Here is a 26,412-nt window from a genome sequence, read left to right as displayed (position 1 = left end):
ATAAATGTTGAAAAAAAAATCACCAGTGCATCCGACCGGATTCGAACCGGCGACCTTCGTATTACTAGCACGACGCTCTAACCAACTGAGCTATAGAGGCACAATGGAGAAGAGCAGAAGATAATAAATCTATAGGTATTAGGTTCGAATGGTGTTCGTGACATTCCTAGCGGAAGGCATCAGAACTGCATATTTATAACAAATACACGAAGTCACATAAGTATGAAAATTATTATACTTAGTTCTCTGGGTTAAGGGGTGGGGTATGAGCGTTTGGCCAGTATTTATTGTGGGACATTAGAGCACATCAGACCTATCAAATTGCATTCTGAATACGAACTTGAAGAATGCACTTCTGATATCAAATAATTTTGATTTTTTGAAATTCGCAATGTAATACACATTTTATGGCAAATCATTAAAAATTGATATTTTTTATATTTAACAGTACTCGAAGTAAAATTTATAAACCTGATGATATGTACTTAAAGTGTATGTAGGTGGGATGAAAAGCCGCCGATCAATTGAAAATTTTGACCTTTCGTATTAAAGATATGGATTTTTTCCCAAAACACTATAGGTCTTTTTGGGAAAAAAATCCATATCTTCAATATGAAAGGTCAAAATTTTCAATTGATTGTCGGCTTTTCCTCCCAGCTACATACACTTTTAAGAATATGTCATTAGATTTATAAAATTTACTTCAAGTACTGTTAAATATCAAAAATATCAATTTTTAATGATTTGCCATAAAATGTGTATTAAATTGCGAATTTCAAAAATGAAAATAATTTGATATCATAAAGACATTCTTCGTCTGATGATATGTCTGATGTGCTCTCATGTCCCACAAAAAATACTGTCAAAACGCTCATTCCAGATCCCTTAATAGGATGAACAAATTTAACCCATAGAACTAAGTATAATAATTTTCATACTTAGTTTTCAGTCAAATCGGGGCAATTTACAACTTGACCTCTAATAAACTAACAAAACAGCCCAATTTTGATATAAAATTGGATTGAGCCCATATTTATTGGTCGAGCTAGGAGTTTAAAAATATTGGATGAGACGTATTGGATGAGACGTAGTAGAGTCCAATATTTTTAAACTCATAGCGAGATCAATAAATATTGGGCTATGTTTTGATGAATCCCAGTGTGTGAAAATATTATATCCAAAACATAATAATGATCAAATTTGATGCTTTACATCCAATATTTATTGGTCTCGCTACTGGACTCTACTACGTCTCGTCCAATATTTTAAAACTCATAGCTCGACCAATAAATATGGGCTTAATCGATCCAATTTTATATCAATATTAACAACGCAGCAGTATTTTTCAAGAAAAAAAACGTACCATTAATAGTTAGTTCTAAAGCTATAGACATATCTGTAACAGCTGCATTAATACTTTTTGTGTGAAGTCTTTAGCTTGAACATTATATCCATCTGCTGAAAAAAAGGTAATAATTCCTGTATAGTGCCTGCTTCCTGAGTATTCATAATAAAATAAATTGAACATTTCAACTTACAGCACACATTGCACATTTCTCTTGAGTAGTACTCCCTGAATCACTGGCTACTGTCAACTTCTCCCCAGTCCTGTACAAAGAATATGGTAAAACATGTACATGTTAATATTAAACTATACTTGAAAAATATCCACAAATCACAGACAAATATCCACAAATCACATGGTGAATTTTATGCTAATTATGTGCCTATTCTACATGATTTCTGACACCTACTAAAATATGAGTTAATTTAAAGTGGTACTACACCCTTGATAAATTTGTGACAATTTTTGCATTTTTCTCAAAAAATAACAACACACTGGTAACAAAAGTTATGTATATTATAGGGGCAAGGAATCCAGTTACTACACTGGAATTTCAGTGACTCGAGACAAGCGGCACGTTATTTAGGATAAGAAAAGAGGTACAGCTAGAATGTACCTCATTTCGTAACATGTATAATGAACCACTTGTCTTGAATCACTGAAATTTCAGTGAAGTAATTGGATTCCTTGCCCCTATATAATATATATAACTTTTGTTACCAGTGTGCAGTTATTTTTTGAGAAAAATGTAAAATTAGTCACAAAATTTATCAGGGGGTGTAGTACCACCTTAAAGTTCTCTATCATCATCGCAGAAAATAGATAAAGGAGAATTGTGACTTCTTTACACTATGCTGTGCATTAATACCCCCATCAGCCATGGAGTAAGATTTGGATGTACTTGGGTCAAACAAACAAAAACAATTCTGTGTCCAATTTTATATAAATAAGCACTTGTGGTGCTCCTTCAATATAATCAGTGCTTCACACCATGAGGCATTCAATCTATGCCTAGATGTAAATAGTTCCAAAGCAAAACATCATCAAATTTTCATCCATAGCTGAACAAAGAGGAGTCCTGAATTTCCACTATCCATTTCTGTCCTTATCATGGAATTTTAAGGAATGTGCTGAAGTAGTCTGCAAAAATGGCTATAAAAACGTATCCACCAATTTAAACTAAGTTTTCAACAGGCAAAAACATGGTATGTTATACCAGAACTGTGAAACTTGTCATCAATCCCCTACAGATACAAAAATTGAAGTCACTTTACCGGCAATCTGAATGGCTTTCACAATTAATGACAAAATATGCATTACCTCTTACACAAGTCAATCTCTTACACAAGACATACCACACTGCGCAGTGAGTATGTGTGACTGACTTCATTTGAACAAGTTGCTTATCGTTTATTATATTATTACTCCGGAATCCTTGGTTATACCTTTGTACTAAAACTTATAGCCTGCTCACCTGAACACAGTACTGACTGTGGATGGGAAATCTGCCTGTAGACCATTGATAAAGGATTCAGTGAGTGTGTTAATACTGGAGTAGTCCCCAGGCATGGTAGATACTAAAACTAATAACACACTCACCTGAATACAGTACTGACTGTGGATGGGAAATCTGCCTGTAGACCATTGATAAAGGATTCAGTGAGTGTATTAATACTGGAGTATTCCCCAGCCATGGTAGATACTAAAACTAATAACACACTCACCTGAATACAGTACTGACTGTGGATGGGAAATCTGCCTGTAGACCATTGATAAAGGATTCAGTGAGTGTGTTAATATTGGAGTATTCCCCAGCCATGGTAGATACTAAAACTAATAACACACTTACCTGAATACAGTACTGACTGTGGATGGGAAATCTGCCTGTAGACCATTGATAAAGGATTCAGTGAGTGTGTTAATACTGGAGTATTCCCCAGCCATGGTAGATACTAAAACTAATAACACACTTACCTGAATACAGTACTGACTGTGGATGGGAAATCTGCCTGTAGACCATTGATAAAGGATTCAGTGAGTGTATTAATACTGGAGTAGTCCCCAGCCATGGTAGATACTAAAACTAATAACACACTCACCTGAATACAGTACTGACTGTGGATGGGAAATCTGCCTGTAGACCATTGATAAAGGATTCAGTGAGTGTATTAATACTGGAGTATTCCCCAGCCATGGTAGATACTAAAACTAATAACACACTAACCTGAATACAGTACTGACTGTGGATGGGAAATCTGCCTGTAGACCATTGATAAAGGATTCAGTGAGTGTATTAATACTGGAGTATTCCCCAGCCATGGTAGATACTAAAACTAATAACACACTCACCCCAACACAGTACTGACTGTGGATGGGAAATCTGCCTGTAGACCAATGATAAAGGATTCAGTGAGTGTGCTAATACTGGAGTATTCCCCAGCCATGGTAGATACTAAAACTAATAACACACTTACCTGAACACAGTACTGACTGTAGATGGGAAATCTGCCTGTAGACCATTGATAAAGGATTCAGTGAGTGTGCTAATACTGGAGTATTCCCCAGCCATGGTAGATACTAAAACTAATAACACACTCACCTGAATACAGTACTGACTGTGGATGGGAAATCTGCCTGTAGACCATTGATAAAGGATTCAGTGAGTGTGCTAATACTGAAGTATTCCCCAGCCATGGTAGATACTAAAACTAATAACACACTCACCTGAATACAGTACTAACTGTAGATGGGAAATCTGCCTGTAGACCATTGATAAAGGATTCAGTGAGTGTGCTAATACTGGAGTATTCCCCAGCCATGGTAGATACTAAAACTAATAACACACTCACCTGAATACAGTACTGACTGTAGATGGGAAATCTGCCTGTAGACCATTGATAAAGGATTCAGTGAGTGTGCTAATACTGGAGTAGTCCCCAGCCATGGTAGATACTAAAACTAATAACACACTCACCTGAATACAGTACTAACTGTAGATGGGAAATATGCCTGTAGACCATTGATAAAGGATTCAGTGAGTGTGCTAATACTGGAGTATTCCCCAGCCATGGTAGATACTAAAACTAATAACACACTCACCTGAATACAGTACTGACTGTGGATGGGAAATCTGCCTGTAGACCATTGATAAAGGATTCAGTGAGTGTGTTAATACTAGAGTAGTCCCCAGCCATGGTAGATACTAAAACTAATAACACACTCACCTGAATACAGTACTGACTGTGGATGGGAAATCTGCCTGTAGACCATTGATAAAGGATTCAGTGAGTGTGTTAATACTAGAGTAGTCCCCAGCCATGGTAGATACTAAAACTAATAACACACTTACCTGAACACAGTACTGACTGTAGATGGGAAATCTGCCTGTAGACCATTGATAAAGGATTCAGTGAGTGTGCTAATACTGGAGTAGTCCCCAGCCATGGTAGATACTAAAACTAATAACACACTTACCTGAACACAGTACTGACTGTGGATGGGAAATCTGCCTGTAGACCATTGATAAAGGATTCAGTGAGTGTGCTAATACTGGAGTAGTCCCCAGCCATGGTAGATACTAAAACTAATAACACACTTACCTGAATACAGTACTGACTGTGGATGGGAAATCTGCCTGTAGACCATTGATAAAGGATTCAGTGAGTGTGCTAATACTGAAGTATTCCCCAGCCATGGTAGATACTAAAACTAATAACACACTTACCTGAATACAGTACTAACTGTAGATGGGAAATCTGCCTGTAGACCATTGATAAAGGATTCAGTGAGTGTGCTAATACTGGAGTAGTCCCCAGCCATGGTAGATACTAAAACTAATAACACACTAACCTGAACACAGTACTAACTGTAGATGGGAAATCTGCCTGTAGACCATTGATAAAGGATACAGTGAGTGTGCTAATACTGGAGTAGTCCCCAGCCATGGTAGATACTAAAACTAATAACACACTTACCTGAATACAGTACTAACTGTAGATGGGAAATCTGCCTGTAGACCATTGATAAAGGATTCAGTGAGTGTGCTAATACTGGAGTATTCCCCAGCCATGGTAGATAAGTTTGGTATAAATGTGCTCTCTACATCACATAGTCTATTGTACAAAGCAACTTCTCTATTGGTAAGTTCCCTTTAATGAAGAAATGTTGATGAAAATATGGAATTATTAAAAATCCAGAACAATGGGACAATTTAATATTTAAATAAAGGGGGACCAAATACGGTTGCCCAAAAGCACGTTGGATTATAGGCCACTCCAGACAAACTGCTTTTGGACGTAGTATTGCTCAGTAAGCGTTTAGCGGGGGCAGAGTGCCCCGACAAAAAAATGAAAGAAAAAGGGCCCCTCTGACAAAAAATGAAAGAGAAAATCAGGAGGGCAAAGGAAAAGAAAAAGGGCAAGGAGCCCCTTTTCTAGCAAAATTCAGGCCAAAATAGTGTAAAATGCAAAATTTTTCCGCGCTACGCGCACACATTGTAACAATAAGGCCCTTTTTAGCCGGATAATGGGCGAAAATAGTGTAAAATACCATTTTTTTCGCACTTCGCACACACATCATCCCAATAAGGCCCTTTTCGGGAAGCTCAAAGACATACAGTCTCTATGTATTGTATGATACAATTGCAATTTTTTTCGTCTGTGCCCCCAAAATTTTATTTTGCCCCCCCCCTGACCAAGAAAGCTGGCTACGCCCTGGTATTGCTTTTACTCACCTCATTGGTCTAACAAATGAGATATCACCATGACGATCATCCGAGAATCCCATATCAAGTGGCACTGCTGCGCCTCTTCCCTGTGCTATGTTGGCTAGTATAGAGGCTGATAAACTGGTACTTGTATTGCCTAACATTACCTTACAGCAGTCATACTGTTTGGCTAGGTGTAGTAATAGCTTATGCCTGGGGAACAAACAGAAAAGGAAATAATATCAAGTACCGTATTTCAGTCAAATAGTTGCCCCCCCCTCAAATAAACGCCCCACCACTTTTTTTCAACCAAGATGTTTCAAAATGCCGATATTTCCTATATCTTGTGTAGTAAGCTTACCAAGTTGAACACATGGTCCATAATAGCGTCACTTTTTGGCGAAAATCTGGATTGGAAACCAGGAATTGAACCAGAAATCAGTGTTTCTAGCTCATAGTTTGTCATTTTAGCGTGAGTTTTAAGTTTACCTAATGATTTTAACGGGAATTATCGTTCTAAAATTGACCTTAAATAACCCCCTGTTTGGAAAATGTAACGCCCCCGGGGGTGTTTATTTGACAAAATAAGGTATGTATCTCTTTTCAGCTATAGTATTCAGTGAATTCCTTCAATTAGTAGCTAAGTTCTATAAAAGCATATCCATGTACAAAGTACTCACATTTCATGGAGACTCGATGTTTCGAAACCTTCTTGTCTGGTTTCCTAATCACTACATCTTCTAGAAACACCACCAGTGTTGCTGGATCAAGTCATCACTCATGATTAGGAAAAATTAGGAATGCTTTATAGAACTTAGCTACTAATTGAACATTGAACTATCCAAATGAACCTCTTCCCGAATTCCATCAGTGTTGTTTGGGTGCTCTTTCTGATTTTGCGTAAAAAGAACTACAATCAACGAAAAAAAAGTCTTGGAACGCTATGCGTGTAAATAACGAGGAAAACTGTCACCCCTCTCCCCGTGCAATGTTGAGAAATGCCAATGTCTTCAGCGGTTCCCCAATGTGTTTCAACATTGCTTGATGGGGAGAGGGGAAGGGTAAATCATTGTTGTAGATGTCATGTTTCTTCCCAAACACAATATTGGTCATTTCCATGAACATAAGAAATTCTGCACAGAATTTCGACAGAGTGTGCCAAGCGTTCCAAGGACCTTTTTCGTTGATTGTAGGTTCAGTCCAGTGTGCAATATAGCAATAGCAGCAAAACTGCCACAGGAAAGATAAAATCATATTTTATGTCAACCCTAATCAGATACCTGTTATTGTTTAATTTTTCCTCAAATTTTACCTGAGCTTCTGCACTAAGTCTTGTTTAGCTGTCAGTGATTTGGTCTGTGCTAGCAACTCTTCCAACCTCTTCACTTTGTCATCCTCCTCAATTCTAAGGCCATCTAATCTGTCAGCTACTGCATCATGGGATTGCTTGCAACCATCGTCATGACAACTACGTACAGGTGAAATATTTGAAGTGTTTGACCCATCCACTACCTGTTAAACCATCAAGAATTTAATTGTAATAGATAAAATAACTGAATAAAAACAGTTCACAATAAACTTCAAAGGAAATTTATTTCCCCAATCAAGATATACAGATTGCGAGGCAACTTCTGAAAAATGTTAGGCCTCATTTACACAGAGCCTGAAGCTTCATTTGTGTGTATACAGGGTCAACACATTTTGAACTTGACTTCAGAAGTTGACTTCTAATGATGACCCGGAGCAACTTTTGTCGATTCAAACTTGACTTTTGCAGTATAGGAACACGCAATTAGAAGTTGACTTCATAATGGTTATTTGAAGCATGATCACAATTTGTTTTGAAGTCGACTACCGAGTAAACGCCCCATCAACAAATAATTTATGCTGATCCTTATCACAATCTAAATTTGATGTCGCAATTGAAATTGACTTCTCTCTTTGAAAACATGTTCTTAATTCAAGTCAGCCATTACTAAGGATGGTCCAATCATCAACCTCATCACTACCGTTTCTCATCAAAATGGAGATTCTGGTATCAGTGAAAAGCACATATTTGTTCTCAGTGACCTGAAAACTCTGCGAGTTGAAAAATGTTTTACTTAGATTTTATGTATTGATAGAGCTGTCAACATGGTGTGAAACGTTATTGCATAACATATTTTTATCAGTTATATCTTTTTTTGTAGCAAAATCCAACTATAAATCCATGACATACACCCTATTGACATACCCGACATGCACCCCTTAACTTGCATATTATCTGTCAATTCAATTTTAATTTACCTCCTCTAAAGCTGATGTATGCCAAGGAAATCCCGATTCATCAAAATATTTGCATACTGTCTTTTGATTGGTTGTTCTCTCAGTTCTGCTTTGACCAGTCACTACACCTTCTGTAAATTTAAAATGAAGAAACATGACAGATTTTAACATTAAGATAACCCAGGTTAGCATAGCAGTCAAATAAGTTCAATAGGTATGTAAAGAGTGCTAGACTCTGTTTTATGAGGGAACAAGTTTGAGCACATTGGTCTACTTTCATGGAAAATTGAGCTAGCTTGAATTTCTCCTGGAAAAAGAATATTTACTCCTAACTGTCCTATTTTGAGAAACTTGGGAAGCTGATCTTTGACTGCACAGGTTTATTGTAGATTGTCCTGTTCTGGGTCACAGCAGTCAATGGCACAACAGTCAGTGACAAACATACCTTGTCAGTTTAAATGCAGGCATTAACAGCTGAAATTTAGGGGATAACGCTGACAAAACTTCGGCCAGGCACAAGTGACCTGGTGAAGGGAGTTGCCATGTGGGGCATTTTTTTTTACAGGACAGGCAAGTGTAGCCAGCAATCAGGCTTATTACCCTGATTGAAACGGACTGTAATGAGGTCTTTTATCATGGTCCATCTGCCCCCCCCCTTACCAGCTGTGCAATGGGGAGAGTGAAATGTTTTTGGTCCTGCTGGAATTTTAACCACAGACCTCTTGCACCAAAGGCAAATACCTTATCCAGTGTGTCATGTTGATCCATGCACCACAAAATCACAGAAGATTTTTGTTTTTTAATTTCATGTTTTATCAAAATAATGTTTACATCACCTTTGATACAATAAGCTTCACACATCCAGAAATGAGATAAACTAGCTTGACCCAGCACAGCGGCAACAGAATACTGTATTTCCTCGAATAAACGCCCCCGGGAATGTTGCATTTTCCAAACGGGGGCATTTATTAGCGGTTATTTTTAGCACAACAATTCCCGTTAAAATCATTAGGTAAGCTTTAAAGTCCAGCTAAAATGACGAACTATGAACTAGAAACACTGACTTTGGGTTCACTTCTAGGTTTCCGATGCAGATTTTCGCAATTATTTTATTGCTGCTATTATCGACCATGTGAGCAACTTGGTAAGCTTACTACACAAGATAGCATGGAAATATCGGCAGTTTTGAAGCATCTTGGTTGAAAAAAGTGGTGGGGGCATTTATTTGAGGGGGGCGACTATTCGAAGAAATACGGTACACACACCACTCAATGCACACCACATTATTGTACAAACACTTAGAATCTGTAAAAACCAATCAGAAAAGAATAACACAATCCCCACAATACTATATTTTTAATCATAACACACTTACCATCAATATAGACCAGGGTTGGTACAAAACGTAATTTCTTTTGCGCGGCAACACTCAGGCCCTGTTACAACAACAAAAACAGAAGGTTAATATTACTGATTACATTACTAAACATTCATGTTCATTTAACCCACATCTGGTTTTGTTACTTTGTAGTGACACTAGTTTTATTTATAAAGCTTCATTAGACTCTAACAAATACCAGCTCCTTTTCTAGGCATTTCTAAACCCTTCTAAATCATGCCTAATTATGTACAGGATCCTGAGCACTGCACATTAGCACTGCAGTATTTATAGACTGACCCACAGTCTCGGTTCAGTTGCATCTCTGGATAATGCAACAATAAATATTACATAATGCCCTATGAAAAAAATGCCAAAGTCCTGTAACCCCCCCCCCACCTTTAGTTTTCTCAAAACCAAAAACCCATTCCTCTTCATCCACAAATCGACGCCACTGATTACACACACAGTCAAACCATGCAGCAATATAGAAATATACTCGTATTATTAGTGAACGCGAAAGTCCAGTGAGCGCCGTTTCCTCGACTGAACCAATCTGTTTGAGATCTCCCTTCCAAATAATCGTTCAACGAAGCCCGGTGATTCCGATGTCAATTACGAAAGCCCTGCCCCAGTTTCAATTCAAATATGGTAGCGCAAAGCTATGCCGCGGGATGTGACGCAAGATTGGGATGGGACACTTGTCAACAACTGAGAGGTATTGAGCTCAACTGGCATGCGTCTGATAAACCCATACGCGCAATATAAAAGGCAACCACTCGACTCGGACTTTGGCCTATTGTCCATATTGCGTATATTGCCGTGTGCGGTTTGCAAATGTTTGCACATTATTTATCTAGGGAAGCCTCTTCAAATATCCCTGCGCTGCCAAGCTGCATTGATTGGTCGGATACCATACTGTTATTTTAGTCGCTTACACAAACGTTAATGCAGTGAGAACATGGACGTGGTATATAGAAAGATCGTGTGACCCAGGATCGGTAAAAGTGAATTCCCACAAAGAACTGGGAACTGGAAGGCGTATTGCCTACAGATTGGGAGGGTCCATGTATTGGGTTGATTTTTAATGTTATATAATCTACAGTACCAGTCGTTATCCATGGACCCGAGGGAGGGTCTACAATATTTATTGCATTAAGTACCCTTGGATTAGCCGGCATTTTTGGTGGGCACTCATTTTTGTTTACAATAACAATAAAACTACTTAAAATATATTATTATTTTTGCATACAGAATTTGTTGCAATTTTGTGATTTTTGGAAATTGTGTGACTTGTTTATTTCATGGATTTTGAAGTGCAAAGTAGCTTTATATAAAAAACTATATTTTGTGTTAATCATTATTATATTTTCGCAGTCTGCACATCCACTTGCGAAATTTGCGACAATAAAACCCCCATGTAAATACTGGCATTTTTCCTGAGTGAGAGGCCACAGACCAAAAATATGGAAAATTACTCCCAAAAAAAGTTGAAATATAGTGTAAACCTGGGGCAAAATTGCCAAATATGGGCTAACAAGAAAAGAAAACACATAAATTTGGGCAACAAGAAAGAGGTAATCAACTGGAGGAGGAACTCTCACATCCCTGTAAAATAACAGTGTATTTATAAGCTAAATCTGTAGCCATTCAAGAGCCATGTTGATTTCAGAATACCTCTCATCTCTCCTACATACCTTTTTAATAAGGTTGAGCATAGCACATGAATTCTGTCCTCCAGACACAGCAACAAGAACCTTAAATAAAACAAGTAAGAATTATTAGTCAGTGGCAGAGGATAAAGGTCAATCCAGTTGACCAGACAAACTTCCAAGGGCAACCTAATTAAGTAGGCTTAAAATATAATCAAGTCAATGTTCAGTTATTGTTCACCTCTATACCAACAAAGTTGACACAGCTCCTAATTTAATGTGTTTTCCAGATATTTGGAGCGGCCTTTAAGTGCTGAATTTCATTGGGTCCTGCAAGTCGTCTATCACTCAGTGTCTGTATCACAGAACATGCTTGTCGAAGTGCGCACTAGCTGCGCGTATGTAGCGTGTTGTAAGGGTAATGCGTAACACGCCTTGCAGTACGCACAACTGAATTTGCTGACAAGTTTTGTTCATATCAGAATGAGGGGAGTTTTCATGACAGTAACATATTAAATAAAACTGTTTAGTTCTTGAAATAATATTTTACTGACTAAGAATGAGAATAAACAATATATGAATTTTTGTTTTACTATCCTCTACTGTGTGATAGAGGACAGGCAGGTCCAATATCGACAGGCAGGTCCAAAATACTGGTTACGCCCCTGACCTGAACAGGCAGGTCCAATGTTATCGTAGTTGCGTCGGCATCCACTACTGAAAATATTGGACATCACCTGCTTTTCGTTTATCACATTATTTTACAATTATATGATAGGAAATAGTAATAAACATTTATGTAACCTGCTCCCACAAAACAAGCATCATGTTGGCAAATAAGTCACCAAGCCAAGAAAGATGCTTAGCAATTGTGGTTTTTTTTTATATATACATTTTTGTTTTCCTTTGCATACATACCTTATCTCCATCCCTGATGAGCCTTGACTTGCCTATGGTAGCCCTGAATCTATGAGTGAAATAAGTCACAAAGCATACATACCTTATCTCCATCCCTGATGAGCCTTGACTTGCCTATGGTAGCCCTGAATCTATGAGTGAAATAAGTCACAAAGCATACATACCTTATCTCCATCCCTGATGAGCCTTGACTTGCCTATGGTAGCCCTGAATCTATGAGTGAAATAAGTCACAAAGCATACATACCTTATCTCCATCCCTGATGAGCCTTGACTTGCCTATGGTAGCCCTGTATGAGTGAAATAAGTCACAAAGCATACCTACCTTATCTCCATCCCTGATGAGCCTTGACTTGCCTATGGTAGCCCTGAATCTATGAGTGAAATAAGTCACTAAGCATACATACCTTATCTCCATCCCTGATGAGCCTTGACTTGCCTATGGTAGCCCTGAATCTATGAGTGAAATAAGTCACAAAGCATACATACCTTATCTCCATCCCTGATGAGCCTTGACTTGCCTATGGTAGCCCTGAATCTATGAGTGAAATAAGTCACAAAGCATTCCCTGAAAAACAACAACAGTATACCATTTACAAAGAGAACAAGGAGTACGCCTCACTGCGGTGCTGTAAAATTGTACAATTTCCATGCAATTTTAATTTTGTTATTCTTTACTCAAAATGCGGAAATAGTATTAGCAATACGCTGGTGAAGTTACGTAATTAATCGGATTAATTACCATAGCAATAGGTGAAAACAATTTTGAACATATCGCGCTGCTCTACAAACAGGTTACACTCATCACCTGTGTATGTCTGCAATCATAGATTGAATACTGGTCTTTTCAAAGATACTAATCTTACAGGTGCAAGTAATCGGCATGATATGGTTCAATGAAGAGGTACCGTGCAGGGTTTTCTTTAACGCACAAAACACGCGTATTTACGCGTTCGGGCACTTTTCTGACTCCTTCAAAATAATCCATAATCCCAAAGTCCAATGCGCATAAAATCCCCATGGCAAAATATTGGGAGATTCCCCACCTCCTCCCAGATTCACGCCTATGGCTCCAAAAACACACATATTGTTAAAAATGTCTTCAAAAATAATATTTTAAAAATACCCCTTGGGCAATGTTTTTGACTCCTTCAGAGGAAAAAGTCACAATTGAAAGGGTCAAAGAAATTTGAAAATACCCCTTCAGCAAAATGCTTAAAGAAAACCCTGGTACCGTGTGAACGTATCAGTGCCGTGCGGTATATTCAAAAATTGTTTTCACCTATTGCTATGGTAGTTAATCCGATTATTACGTAACTTCGCCAGCGTATAACTGTTAGAAAAGGTGTGTGTTAAAGGTGGGTAACCTGATTGACAATCTCATCCCCGGGGGGGCACTTAACACAAATGACCATACAGGTATGCTCCCCGAAAGACCCCCTTTTGGGTTTCGCAGTCTCGAAAGACCCCTATATTTGACCAAAATAAAGCTCCAAAGACCCTTGATTTTGATAATTTCAGCTCTAAAAGACCCAAAATTGCTCATTCCTCATATTTCTTGTTTTTTCAGGCGATTTTCAACCAAAAAGCCAAGAAAGACCCTTGATTTTGACTTTTCGCAGCTCAAAGACCCCATTTTACTTGTTCACAGCCGGTTCGCAGCTCCGAAAGACCCTGTTACCGGTATGCCATCAGCTCCCAAAGACCCACCACCTCAAAATTCCGGGGGAGCATACCCACCAAAAATATTTGATGTGCCCCCCCGGGATCTCATCCCCCCACTTTACCTCATCAAAATGATGATTTTGGTATCAGATGAAACATATTGAAATGTGGCGTTCCAAATCGGTATATTTCCTAAGAAATCATCAAAAAACTATCGAATTAGTCAGTTATCAATTAAACAGTTTTTTGGTGATATCTTTGGAAATACACTGAGTTGGAACTTCTAATTTCAATATGTTTATGAGAAAAATAGGGCTTTTTGCTTGAAATCAATACATTACATGATCATGATGATTATCATTAATAAAAACTGTAGACTACCAATTTCACATGCTGTATAAATGTCGGTAATTCCATTAGGAATTAGTCACATTTACAAAAAAACATTTACATGTTCTTTTTGCATGAGTCGATGAAAGGGATGACATTTAAAGTTATACATAAGTTTTAATGAATTTGATTTTCCAAATATATCAGGTCACCTTCCTTTAATTTTGAGTCCAAACAAGTATAGAAAAGCAATCTATGTAGGCAACCCTCTCAGCTCCTCAGTCCCACAATCCTCTATTTTTACACATGAACTAATTTAATCAGTTTGCAATGCCTTACCTGCATAGTGGATCATTGATACGAGCAACAACTACCGCCTTCTCTCCACACTTCATGCAATCTCTTCCACCTCTGAAGCAAAAATAAATAAATAAACAAACAAACATATAAGGTCATGTCATGAATTGATATATCAAATAAAGTAGAATTTGGTGGAGGAGCAACAGCGACTGTGTGTGTGTAAACGCGGAGGTGAATCCAACTCACTTATGATTGGTTTATAATTTAATTACTGTATCCAAAGTCGTGCATTCTATAATATTTACAGTAATTTCATGGCCAAACTGGAACACTATAAAGTTAACGCTAGTGGCTCCGCGTTAAACAGGCGCGAATATAACGCGGTACAGAAGAAAGCATACACGCGCCTTACATTGCGTACGCTTAGTACGCTACATGGACGCAACGCGCATGTTCCAGTTTGGCCAAGAAATTACTGTAAATATTATAGTTGTAGTTTGAAATATGCGATATACAGAAACAACACTGGGGCGAAAAGGAAAATTATGGGGTCAAGGATTCTTTGGGGAAAACTTCAAAATTAACATGAGGTCTTGGTGGGAAAATGGGCAAAAAAAATATGGGGGTCTTTGGGAGTGCACAGATTATTTGAAAACTCTTTAAATTTGCACGCTATAGTTACACATTCGATGCTAGAGTACGTTGCTATCATTTTTCAGTCGGTCAGCGGTGACATTATTTGCAACGGATGTTAATCTGTTAATGTCCACATTTGGATGGAAGTTATTGTCTGATTTTGATGTACCGTATGTAATTATGTATGGAAATGATGAATATTTTGATGAGTCGTGTCCAAACTTTTGTTGAAGTCCAAGTTTAACAACATTTTTGATGCAATAGCCCATCGTGATCAGTCTGTGCTTTGAAACAAAAACTGACAAATCAAATTAAAGAGGGTAATGTCTAATGAGCAGGAAAATTTGCATATATTTAAGCGTTTCTGTACCGTTTTCCTAAGCCTTTTTAGCGCGTTTTATTTAAAAGGCACCCCATGAATGTGTGCCAAAAATCGCTTGCCCCCCCTCTCGGCTTGCCAAAAGTCGCCAAAAATTTCTTGCCCCCCCCAATTTTACCCTCCCCCAGGGCTCATAATTATTGCACAGCCCCTTAGCCTGAGTCGCTCGGCCTATATCGAACAAAATCACCATGAGTGGCTGTTGAAGAACTCAATTTGTGGATTCCCCCAGACCAGTTGTAGTAACTACAAATTTCGAATGTTTGATGACATGTTCTCAAGATGTAGCAGGTGCCAACGGGTGTCTCCAGTGTTACCGTAATGGTCCGAGTATAGTCCCACCCGCTTTTTATGTGAACATTTTTTCACAATTGGGGGTGGGATTATACTCAATTTCAAAAATTTTTTTTTTTTTTTTTTTTTTGTAAGTTTATTTTTTTTCGGTTTGGAGTGTCCTGGACCTAGACCTAGATGCTAGGATCATTCATGGTTGACCTAAAAAAAAAAAAAAAAAAAAAATTTCAAGATATTTTGTATTTTTAATATGAAAATTGATACTTTTTTTCATGTCATACTCTATTAATGATTTCAAAATGCATTCAAATTCAATGCATTTTGAAATCATTAATAGAGTATGACATGAATACAAATTATCATATTAAAAATACAAAATATCTTGAAATTTTTTTTTTTTTTTTTTTTTTTAGGTCAACCATGAATGATCCTAGCATCTAGGTCTAGGTCCAGGGACACTCAAAACCGAATAAAAAAAAACACTTTAAAAAATTTTTTTTTTTTTTTTTTTTTTTTTTTTTACAATTTCTGAAATTTTTCGAAAAATGTGGGGTGGGATTATACTCGAACATGGGACTATACTCGGACCAATACGGTAATTGTTTTCATTATGATTATAAATGTCACAAAATATTAATAATAATATTGACAATAATTTTAAAACAACCTGTTTGACCTCTCCATATATATATTCAAACATTGCTCACCTGTCAGAGGCTGTGTTTTCATATTTTGTGGTGAAAAATGATTAATACAAATGTGTACTTTTCAATCATTTATGGAGCAACGATTTCTTCGTACCAACGGCTAAGTGTGTATGAGAATGCACATTAAACACATACACAGCATCTGTTGGAACTCCTGGTTGGAGCCGGGAGTTACAATTATTTTTTATTGGAACTATTTACCTGGGATTCGCCCTATCCATGTAGTGATGTACAGTCCGATCACAGTAATTTTCCCAAAGATACATGTATTATAGGGATGATGACGCTGTGCCCTGGCCTGGGTTCTGGACAATAGCTCTCCCTGACCCTGTCTTAGTTTGTTGTATGTAATTCTAGACTACGATGCCAAACAGTTTTTCTAGTACAAGGAACTTATACGATGTCCTTATTCACAAACTGATACTATCTGTCCAGCGGTCCGAATTTTGAGCCATACAAGTTTACGTGGTGAACTACAGTTTTTCTACATCAAAACTGAGTAAAGTACTAAGTCAAGACTCTAAATTTAGTCTAAGAGGTAAGCTTACAAAAAATTTAAGCTTACTCAATCAAATTTAACATAAAAATCCACGACCTTGACAAAAATGCTTGAAAGAAACACAGTACTACTCACCTCAAATCGGGCTTCTTCGTCAATTGTTCGACATCGCCATCTGTTACTTGGCACATGATCGGCTTTATTCCTGCTAATAATTACAGTGCAAAATTCGGCAACCGCATCTCTCGTGAAATTGTTGCGCAATTAAAAGTAAACTCAGTCACAAAAGTCCTGACTTACGCACAAGTACCATGAAAGCACGCGCTAGAGCCCTACGCCTAGGCGACCTAGGCTATTCAAAAAAGTATTTCTAGAAGTTATTTTCCCATAAAATTAGTTCGGGAATTTCCCTTTCAAAACTTTTTCCCGGGAGTACAGAGACGGGGGAAGGGTGGGGCACTCAACTTTAGAACTAAAAAAAGTGACAGGTAGGCTAAGGGGACATTTAACTTTGACTGGATAACACGAAGGTTTTTTTTAGTACAAACAAAATGAAAAAGGGGGTCATTGGGTATAATATAGTGAAAAAAGGGGGTCATTTGGTATAAAATATATTTTGTGGCATTTTGATGATACAATTTTAAAAAAGAAAAGGGTCATTGGGTACCTTGCCGGACCTATAAAAGGAGGTCATCGGGTATGACTTTTACAAAAAGGGGGTCATCAGGTATATTCAACTTCAAAAAGGGTATTGACAGGCACATACTGTCACTTCAAAAGTTGAGAGTCCCCCCAGAAAGTTTTTGCATTTATTTTGAGGCATATTGGTGATTCAAAAGGGAGGTCATTGGGTAGCCGGAACTTTAAAAAGGGGGTCATCAGGTATGACCTTTACAAAATGGGGCCATTGCATCGGTGAGTGCCCCCTCCCGGAAAGAGACCTCACATGTGCTGGGACCCCCAGCTCAGTGGTAGGTAGCCAGTATATTTCAAAGGACTCGGGGCAAATCAATTCTCAAGGGGAACAAAAAGGGCTGCAGTTGACCCACAGTTGCTCCGCCAACATCATGCTGTGCCATAACTTTCAATGTAGCTCAAGGCATAGCTTGATTATGTAAAAATAGGGGCATTTCGAGCGCAAAACTAACAATGAATAAAATTGGGGTCTTTTGCGGAAGATGCTAAAATATATCCTACCCCACCCCCTTAATATTGCCTTCCCCATGCCACTGTGTATACATGTATATTGTGTTGTAATTCACTTCCCCAATGAATATTTTTAGTTTAGACCTGCCTATCCAATACAGTACTTGTGAAAACTATTGATCTGACTTGACACAGAAAAGCAACACTGAAATCAATGATTTTACATACTATCCTGAACAGATGTTGCCATTATTTACAAAATATCATATTTTGAAATTTTTGTGAGCTCTGTGAACTAAAAGTGGACCAAACTATAGGCATTGGACCTAAAAAATTCACAAAAGTTTGAGGATCAATGAACTGGAGCATGATGCAAATGTTGTTCGTAAGGAACTGCTGGAGAGCCTGACTGGAAAAGGGACCCTTGACCGCCGTACAGGTCTCTAGTTTGATTCCACAACCATTAACATTCACACCTATCACATTTTTATTGTATTTTTATGCGAATTGCCCTGTGGCACCTTAGGTGGACAGAATTTTATTTAAATGAGGACGAGTGGCGTAGTATTCAATAGGGTCTATAAGTCCCCATACACTTTTCCCCAACTTATTCCTGTGTATCTGGAGATAAGCGTTCCCCTTTAAGTGCAACTGTAGCAAATATTATTTGTTGTTACGGGGATTGCTTTAAATTGAATTATTCTAACACACAAGCAAAATAGCTCACAATATATTCAGATAGTTTAGAGAATGTGTTTTATTACTAACAAAAGCTTCTTGTACACAAAGATCATGAATAATTCATAACAATATGAAAGCCAATTTCCAATTTTTGTCTACTCAGTTGTTCTTAAGATTCAAACTTTATTTTTTTTCTGCAATGGTTGCTCCAAAGATGCAGCTGTTTCTAACACATCAAAGTCTGATTTACATTATGCAATAATGCACTGTAAGTTGAATCAAATAATCTGTTCTGATTTATACAACTTGTCACTGGGTGTTGTTAGGTCTTTCTAAGATTGTCTTAGGCACAAAGTAGGATAACTGTGGCATGAACACTAACAATTACATAATGAGAACATTACTTGCTCCTTGAAATTTAGCACTATTATAGCATGTAGCGATTCCATTGGAATCCAATGTACATTGGAGTAATTGGGTTTTATGATGTATGAGCTTTGCATTGGAGCTAAACTACCTTGCTGTGTGTAAAACCAAAGTTGATGATAAATGTCGATTATAGAGAATTCGCCAGCGAAGCGTTACATGTAATCCGATTATCACCATGTCAACTGGATCACGCTTTTGCGTTCTGCACCACGATCGAAATGATCGCAACACAAATTCTATGACATGTAATACCAATTTCAAAAGGTGCGTGATCCAGTTACCAAGGAGTTATGTAACCACTTCGCTGGCGAATACTGACCACCTTAACAATGATGAATAAAGAATTGCAAAAAAACAAACCTGAAACCTTAAATTGAGTCACAAACATATGTTACAAACTATCATTTACAGTAATTTGGATATTCATTGTTACTACATGTATTTCAAAATCTTAAAATAGTGCAAGGAAAACCAGATGATGTAGGCTGTATGACTTAGCAATAGATACGGTACAGGACTTCCATATCTTTACAGACACTGCTACCAACTTCTTAAACTGCCAGTGCCAGGTCCCGTCTTTGTTCCCACTTATTTAATTCCCTAATTTCTAAACTTTTCATTTATACAAGATAAAATAATATTTACACTTAATGATAATAGGTATAACCCTGTAAATTGCAAAGCTGCAAATGTTGATAAAACATGCTTCCCTTTCCGAACTGACAATCAGAGCCATTGCAAGGTGTCTGGATGAAGGTATGTAAGTAAGCAACACTTTTCCCTTCTTTCATACAGCAGGTAATCAGAATTTTATTATGCCAACAGGGTTCCCACACCTTGAAGCCTTTAAAATTCAAGACTTTTCAAGGACTTTCAAGGTCCAAAGCATGATTTTCAAGGACTTACCACAACACAAAAAGCTGCGTATTAATGGAAGTGACAGACTCCCCAAATTTGGTCAAAATTATACTTTAGGTAAAATTCCAATTTTCAAGGACTTTCAAGGACCTTGTGCAAATGTCCAGGACTTTCAAGGCCTTGAAAAGGTGTTTTCAAATTCAAGGACTTTCAAGGACCGTGGGAACCCTGTGCCAAAGACAAGGCCTAAAGTATAAACCTTGATATGATATTAAATAGAATGACTGTGACTTGCTTCATGTTCATGAGAGAGGACCCAGTGTTGGTTACACCTGTTACCTCCTTTTGTCCTGACACCATAGAATGTAGAAATTGTGCTACTTATGTGGGTTTATAGATAAGTCAGATTATGTAAAAAATGACTAATGAATTGAATTGACTAATTCTCAAGGTTAGACTGGGAAAGTCTGGACACAGAAAATCTATAGACTATTGGAAATCCCAGTGGTGTCAATCGGAAGAAAAGTGGGTGGGGGGCATTTGGCCTGAATTGTCAAAACGTAGCTGAAAACAGCAAATGAATGGGTAATTTTGATACCTTATATTGGATTGTTATTCATGGTAACCAAAATGGTGAAGCATTTTCGTCTTCAGAAAATGCTAGAAATTGAATGATGATCTGAGTCCAAATTACTCCCATATTTCAAACAGGTGCACACACAAAATTGAAATTGGCTATACACATGGCAAAATAATGAAGAGGTACACAAATATCTCCCCTCCGTGAGCTGAGCAACGCATAAACATTATTAAGGTGTCCAGAATCTCCAAGACTAACCTCTTTGAAAATAATTCAACTACCAAATATAAATAATAATAAATCATTTAATTAAGGAAATTCATTGACACACAAGATGATATTTAATATAGACACAAAATATATACAGCATGCTTGATAACTTCCATCCAGAAAGCTTACCATCACCATTCAGGATGGTACTTTGGTCAAACAACTGAGGCACCTTCTATTGATTTCTTACTATTGATAACCTATTGCAAATAATCTGGTAAAAATTTCTACAAGTTTCCACAACGTAAGGTTCAGTAAGAAGAAAATGGTAAAACAAGTTAAATTTGACATTGTAGTTTTGTTTCATGCATGTTCTTTTAATCAACAGAAGGTGCCTCAAAATTCCACCGCATAGCACATAATTATTATTTCATAAATATTGCAAGAAATGATGGTTGTGTTCTATCTGTACAAAGCTGCAAGCATGACAGGAAATATACAAGAAGCTCATTCTGATGGGTTCTGTATCACAATCAGTAAATACTCCCTGTCTGAAATGAGAAAAAGAAAACAAAGATAGAATAATGAATATTACAAAGTGATTCTTTAATCGAATAAAGAGATAATAATAATTGAACATTCTTTTTACCCAATATCTGGACCAGGGTTGTAGCTACGCCGGGTGGCCCTGCCCGACACAAAAAAAAATTAAAATTTTGTTGTTGTTAAAATAAATGATTTTTTCATCATAAGAAGAACAAAAAAAATCTTTTTTAGGGGGTGATACCCCTTAAGCGGGCCCCTGGACCGCCGGCCGTAAGCGCCAGAGCTCCACGCATTCCGATTCGCAATAATTTGCCACCTGGCATAGAAATTGGCCTAGCTACAACCCTGATCTGGAGATCCGTATTCAGTGACATAGCTTGGGTAAAGAAAGTTTAAATAAATAAATAAATAAATAAATAGTAGGGGGTAGCAGCCTGCAGGACCAGAGGTTCTCAACCCGATTAGATTTTCGGTACAAAATATGCTACTCAAGTAGCTTATTTGCATATTTATTTTTTCTATAATTCTTTGACAACTCACCTGGTGCAATCATGATTTCATTTTTCTTTGATCTCAGTCTTAGGAATGTCAGTTCATTTTGTGGGTCCAAGTCTCTTACACAGCTCCTTGCCTTCTGTGTTACTGAGTGTATTAGCCCAGCATATTGGACTGTGGTAGAGTTATCTAGTGTAGTCCTAATTGGTATACCTGCAGACAAGTAACAAGTACAATGAGCAATTTATAATTACTAGAATTATGTGGTTCATAATTATTAAAAGGATTAGTCCAGCTAATTTGAGTGTGTAACAGATTGCTCTCAAAACACATTTGAGGAGAGCGAGGCCGAGGGGTTAAGGCGTTGGACTGTGAATCCTGTACCAGGGTCGCGGGTTCGAAATCTGAGTAGGTCAGCTTGAGTTCGGCTGTCTCTTTGTGTCCTTGAGCAAAGCACTTCACTCCACTTGCTTAGTGCTTCAGAGGGCACTTTAAGCCGTAGGTCCTGTAGTGTGTACATGTATTTCTGACATTAACGCAGTGTGCACGTTAAAGAATGTCACAGGCTATTTGAAAAGAGCAGGGATCATATCCCGGTACTGTTGACTGTACTTCAAAAATACACTCATCTTCTCTAGGTTCCAGAGTAAAAAATAAGTACAGCTTGTTTGTACGCAGCGCGATGATACTCATACATATGCACTAATAAGGAAGTAGAAAAAAGCAGAAAGTGGATGGGTCCAAGAATGCATTACTTTGTCTTAGATTTTGTCAAAAAAATCCAGATACTACTAAATAATCCCCAATTGATTGAATTGTTATAACCTGATTAATGATCTATAAATAAACAACAAACAAACTTAGGCTCAGTTCCCTTGCAAAGCTGTAAGAATCACAATTGATATGACAAAGGTGTTCAACAAACAAAACAAACAAAATCTTACCTTCTTGGTTGACTACAATAATTCCAAGAACTCCCTTGTGGGACTGAATTCTCTTCAACGTTTCTTCTACTTCTGCAGACTGAAAATAATAATAAAAAACAAATAATAATAATCTTCAGCTTCTGGTGTGAGAATGAAAGGCTGATCCAGTTCTATATATCCTAAAATTCAAATGGTACCAGGTACTCGGGAAGATTTAAAGAAAATAATGATATCTGCCAGTGAAACTGTCAACAGATTGTCTGCCGTATGTATGCTCCAGTTAAAAATGGTAATCAATCCTCCATACTTCTTCATGAGTGGCTGACTGGCAGAACACTTGGTGAATGACATTCAACACAAAGAAATGTGTTACCTACCTACCATGATGGTCATGACCACAACAGTTACACAACTTTTGTGGAACGTTACAAGCATCTTTATAATGGTTTATTTCGCGAGGGCAGCTTTTGATTGAATCCTTGATTGATGAAGGAAGGTAGTCAGATTTGTGTAATTAATTGTATTGAGGTCTGTACTAAAATAATCCAATTCTTTATCAGTTTTGAGGTACCGTACCGTAAGTGGTCGTGATATTAATAATTTAAGTAAAAACAACAGCAGAACTGTATGCGTTGTATGTATACCACAATTGGGGTTGAAACGGAACATATTTAATGCCTAAAAAGTACAATTTCACCAGGATTATGAGAAAATATTCATGAGTTTTTTCATCTGATGCCCAAATCTCCATTCTGATACATGTAGGAAAAAGTGGGAACTGCATCTGGCATGATGAGGCTGTCGATCAGTTCACCAACACCGATCTTAAATCCATCATCCATGAATTGAATCAACACCTCATTATAATTTGCCGATAGTGACAATAAGCAAAACTGATGCATGCTGGGAAGGACAAGGGCTCAAATTTGCAATTTCTGAACAGCCTGCCAAAATCGCTCCCCCACTCACTGCTCAGCCTACCAAAAATTGCCTGGCCCCCCCCTCTCGGCCTGCTAAAATTGCCCCCCGTTACACAGACTCAGTGACTCACTTTCATGACTTTAATACCGGTATATGCCTAATTGCAAATGTTCAAATGTTGCGAGCAGGAAAAGTTACATATTACTTCTACTTCTTCTACTTCGGTAATTGGCAGAGTCCATAAGTCTGGATGTGATGGCAATGGATGTGGATTAAAGCATTTCCATGCTGTTTTTCCAAGGCTCAGCCTTTTTATAGATTTTAGAGCGTTTTATTTATTTTTAAATTAAATAAAACTAGGCGCCCATGAATGTGTGCCAAAAATTGCTTGCGTCCCCCCTGCCAAAAAATGTCTTGCCCCCCCTTTTGGCTCATAATTATTGCACAGCCCCTCGTTCCTCTTTCGCCGAACAATCTGCGACTGCGTAGCATCCCGTGACGCAAGCGTGTGTGAACTAGTCAGTCTTTTTTTACAAAATCAGTCGGCCAGTACGAAAGATCTTTGCAAAATAGTGTAGCATATGGACTGTCCAAGGGCAATACAGAATACAAATCCTGAAAATTTCAATGTCAATGTTTGTCATCAGGGGTAGCGCTAGAACTAAACACTCCAGTGTCCGCAAGGTCAGGACCCCCGAACTTGCAGAAAATTAAAAAGTAGGGGGTCCGGAGTAGAGTTTGGCGAGTCCGAGTTGCACAAATGCAGCGTCTGCAATGCCAATAGCGCTAGATTGAAAAACTGGGGGTCTGCAGGGACCCCTGAACTTTCAGGAAATTTAAAAACAGGGGGTCCGGACTCTATTTTGGTGGGTCCGGGACCCCAAAAATCAACCTAGCGCTACCCCTGTTTGTCATGTTTCCAAATGTCATGAATGTAAACATTTCATGATTTTGTACATACATTTCGATTTACGTCCGGTGATATCATTGAACTCAGTTTTACACCTTCCAATGAACAGAATGCAATTATTTGATACTGCTAAGAGGAATATACTATCCAGAATAATATATCAAAATTTTACAAAAAATTAATAACGTTCAACGTGTTTTTTCGCTCTTTTTCTTACCATATTTTTCTCTGGATTGGTCTTCACAACTTGCAAATGGACGATGTTGCTACGGATACAATTGCGCATGCGTCAATCAATCGAGGATCAATTTATTGAGGGCGGTATTTCATTGCACAGAGTCAGGTTACACCACATTTCGTCATAATTCATTCTAGAAACGTTTGCTGTTAGAATAAGAAAAATTTTAATGCTAAATTATTGCACATTCTAGGGAAGCGTGGTTACCGTTTTGAAATAACCGAGTGAGAGGGTTTTCAAGAAAATATTTTTCCTGTCAAAACTGAAGCATCCTCTGTATAAAAGAAAATATGAATATTAACTGCACATCATATATAACGATTCGTGATACCCAATTGTGGCACATTTGAGGTCGTTTATGAGGCAGAGAATTTTATTTCAATTTTATATACGCCAAAATATTTTTTAATTGAGCAAGAATAAGGATAGAAAAACGTTAAAAATCTATGTATAAATAACATTAGACCCGGCAAAAGATTACTGTTTCGTTTTTATGGTAATCTAATCTTTTATTTCCCGAAGAAACATTTAGGGTCTAAAATGGATTTTTTATGTAATTGATAAAAACATCGAACGACATACAAGAAAAATGATAGGTTCCTCTATAGTATTTTACTGACCATGGAAATGTACTGACACCGTGCGAGCACATGTCAAAATCGATATAATGTATTATCCATATAGACGCGCATTTATTATGTTTAATGTCGGATTAACAACAATTGAGCGCTATTAATACACATTAATGTTTTTAGGGAAATAAAATTCCAAAATATGGTACGTTTTCTGCTTTTGCTTGTCACGTGGTAGGCTTATATTGAAGTTGCGATTATATCTTCAAATAAGAGTCAAATGGAGTCCATCAAGACAAGTGGCCGAGTGGTCTAAGGCGCTAGGCTCATAGAGCATATCCAAAGCGGCGTGATGCGCCGTGAGTTCGAACCCCGCCTCTGCCAAACTTTAAAAGAATTAAAATTAAAATTTAATTTTTTTTTAAATTTCATATTGGGGAAATGTGACTGGGAGAATTTATGTATGGCGTGGAGTGGTGTGGAGTCAGGTATTGAAAGCGACTGCTATCTGTGCAGTACCGCGTGCGGTACTGCACACTTCCGCTCACAGTCCCGCATGCGGAACTGCACCTTCCGTCACGCACTTCCGCATGCGGGACTGCACATCCCGACGTGCATTCCCGCATGCGGTGATGCAGGTCGGGATGTGCAGTACCGCATGCGGTGATGCAGGTCGGGATGTGCAGTCCCGCATGGGGAACTGCAATATTTTTGGTGCATTTCCGTTAGGGGATGTGCAATATTTTGGGTTTTTTCCGCATGGGGAACTGCAATATTTTTGGTGCATTTCCGTATAGGGGATGTGCAATATTTTTGGTGTTTATCCGC

General features: G+C 37.8%; 2 protein-coding genes and 1 non-coding gene across 3 annotated transcripts in view; all 3 read right to left on the bottom strand.

Annotated features, from left to right (window-relative positions):
• Positions 1–17,316, bottom strand: part of LOC140136459 (uncharacterized) — a 29,774-nt gene extending 12,458 nt beyond the window's left edge. The window contains exons 1-14 of the mRNA XM_072158182.1: positions 17,208–17,316; positions 14,597–14,668; positions 12,752–12,830; positions 11,391–11,450; positions 9,691–9,751; positions 8,337–8,446; positions 7,363–7,562; positions 6,078–6,263; positions 5,320–5,493; positions 4,695–4,850; positions 3,820–3,975; positions 3,320–3,475; positions 2,820–2,975; positions 1,539–1,608 (exon numbers count right to left, since the gene is read on the bottom strand). Coding sequence (XP_072014283.1) covers positions 1,539–1,608; positions 2,820–2,975; positions 3,320–3,475; positions 3,820–3,975; positions 4,695–4,850; positions 5,320–5,493; positions 6,078–6,263; positions 7,363–7,562; positions 8,337–8,446; positions 9,691–9,751; positions 11,391–11,450; positions 12,752–12,830; positions 14,597–14,668; positions 17,208–17,263 — 1,692 coding nt within the window. The 5' untranslated portion in view covers positions 17,264–17,316. The remainder of the gene's footprint in view (positions 1–1,538; positions 1,609–2,819; positions 2,976–3,319; positions 3,476–3,819; positions 3,976–4,694; positions 4,851–5,319; positions 5,494–6,077; positions 6,264–7,362; positions 7,563–8,336; positions 8,447–9,690; positions 9,752–11,390; positions 11,451–12,751; positions 12,831–14,596; positions 14,669–17,207) is intronic.
• Trnat-agu (transfer RNA threonine (anticodon AGU)) lies at positions 27–100 on the bottom strand. The gene has a single exon. It is a non-coding gene; the product is annotated as a tRNA-Thr (tRNA).
• Positions 17,317–20,585: 3,269 nt separating the features above from the next.
• Positions 20,586–25,075, bottom strand: LOC140135444 (dynein light chain roadblock-type 2-like). The gene is made up of 4 exons (XM_072156940.1): positions 24,992–25,075; positions 22,962–23,040; positions 22,063–22,230; positions 20,586–21,527 (listed from the first exon to the last, which is right to left on the bottom strand). Exons 1-4 carry the CDS (start codon positions 25,058–25,060, stop codon positions 21,484–21,486), a joined length of 360 nt encoding a protein of 119 aa, XP_072013041.1. The 5' UTR covers positions 25,061–25,075; the 3' UTR covers positions 20,586–21,483.
• Positions 25,076–26,412: the final 1,337 nt, after the last annotated feature.

This window comes from Amphiura filiformis, chromosome 16, assembly GCF_039555335.1.
Source record: "Amphiura filiformis chromosome 16, Afil_fr2py, whole genome shotgun sequence".
NCBI classification, from domain to species: domain Eukaryota; kingdom Metazoa; phylum Echinodermata; class Ophiuroidea; order Amphilepidida; family Amphiuridae; genus Amphiura; species Amphiura filiformis.
Note: the sequence above shows the minus strand (reverse complement) of the source record. Positions and strands in the feature narration are given on the sequence as shown.

Bases quoted from the DNA above. Each gene is read 5' to 3' on its own strand.
- LOC140135444 (XM_072156940.1), bottom strand. From the start codon at position 25,060: ATGCGCAATTGTATCCGTAGCAACATCGTCCATTTGCAAGTTGTGAAG. The intron at 22,231-22,961 runs GTAAGATTTTGT...ACTTGTCTGCAG, and splicing joins TATTGTAGTCAACCAAGAAG to GTATACCAATTAGGACTACA. The intron at 21,528-22,062 runs GTGAGTTGTCAA...TTCTCATTTCAG, and splicing joins TGAAATCATGATTGCACCAG to ACAGGGAGTATTTACTGATT.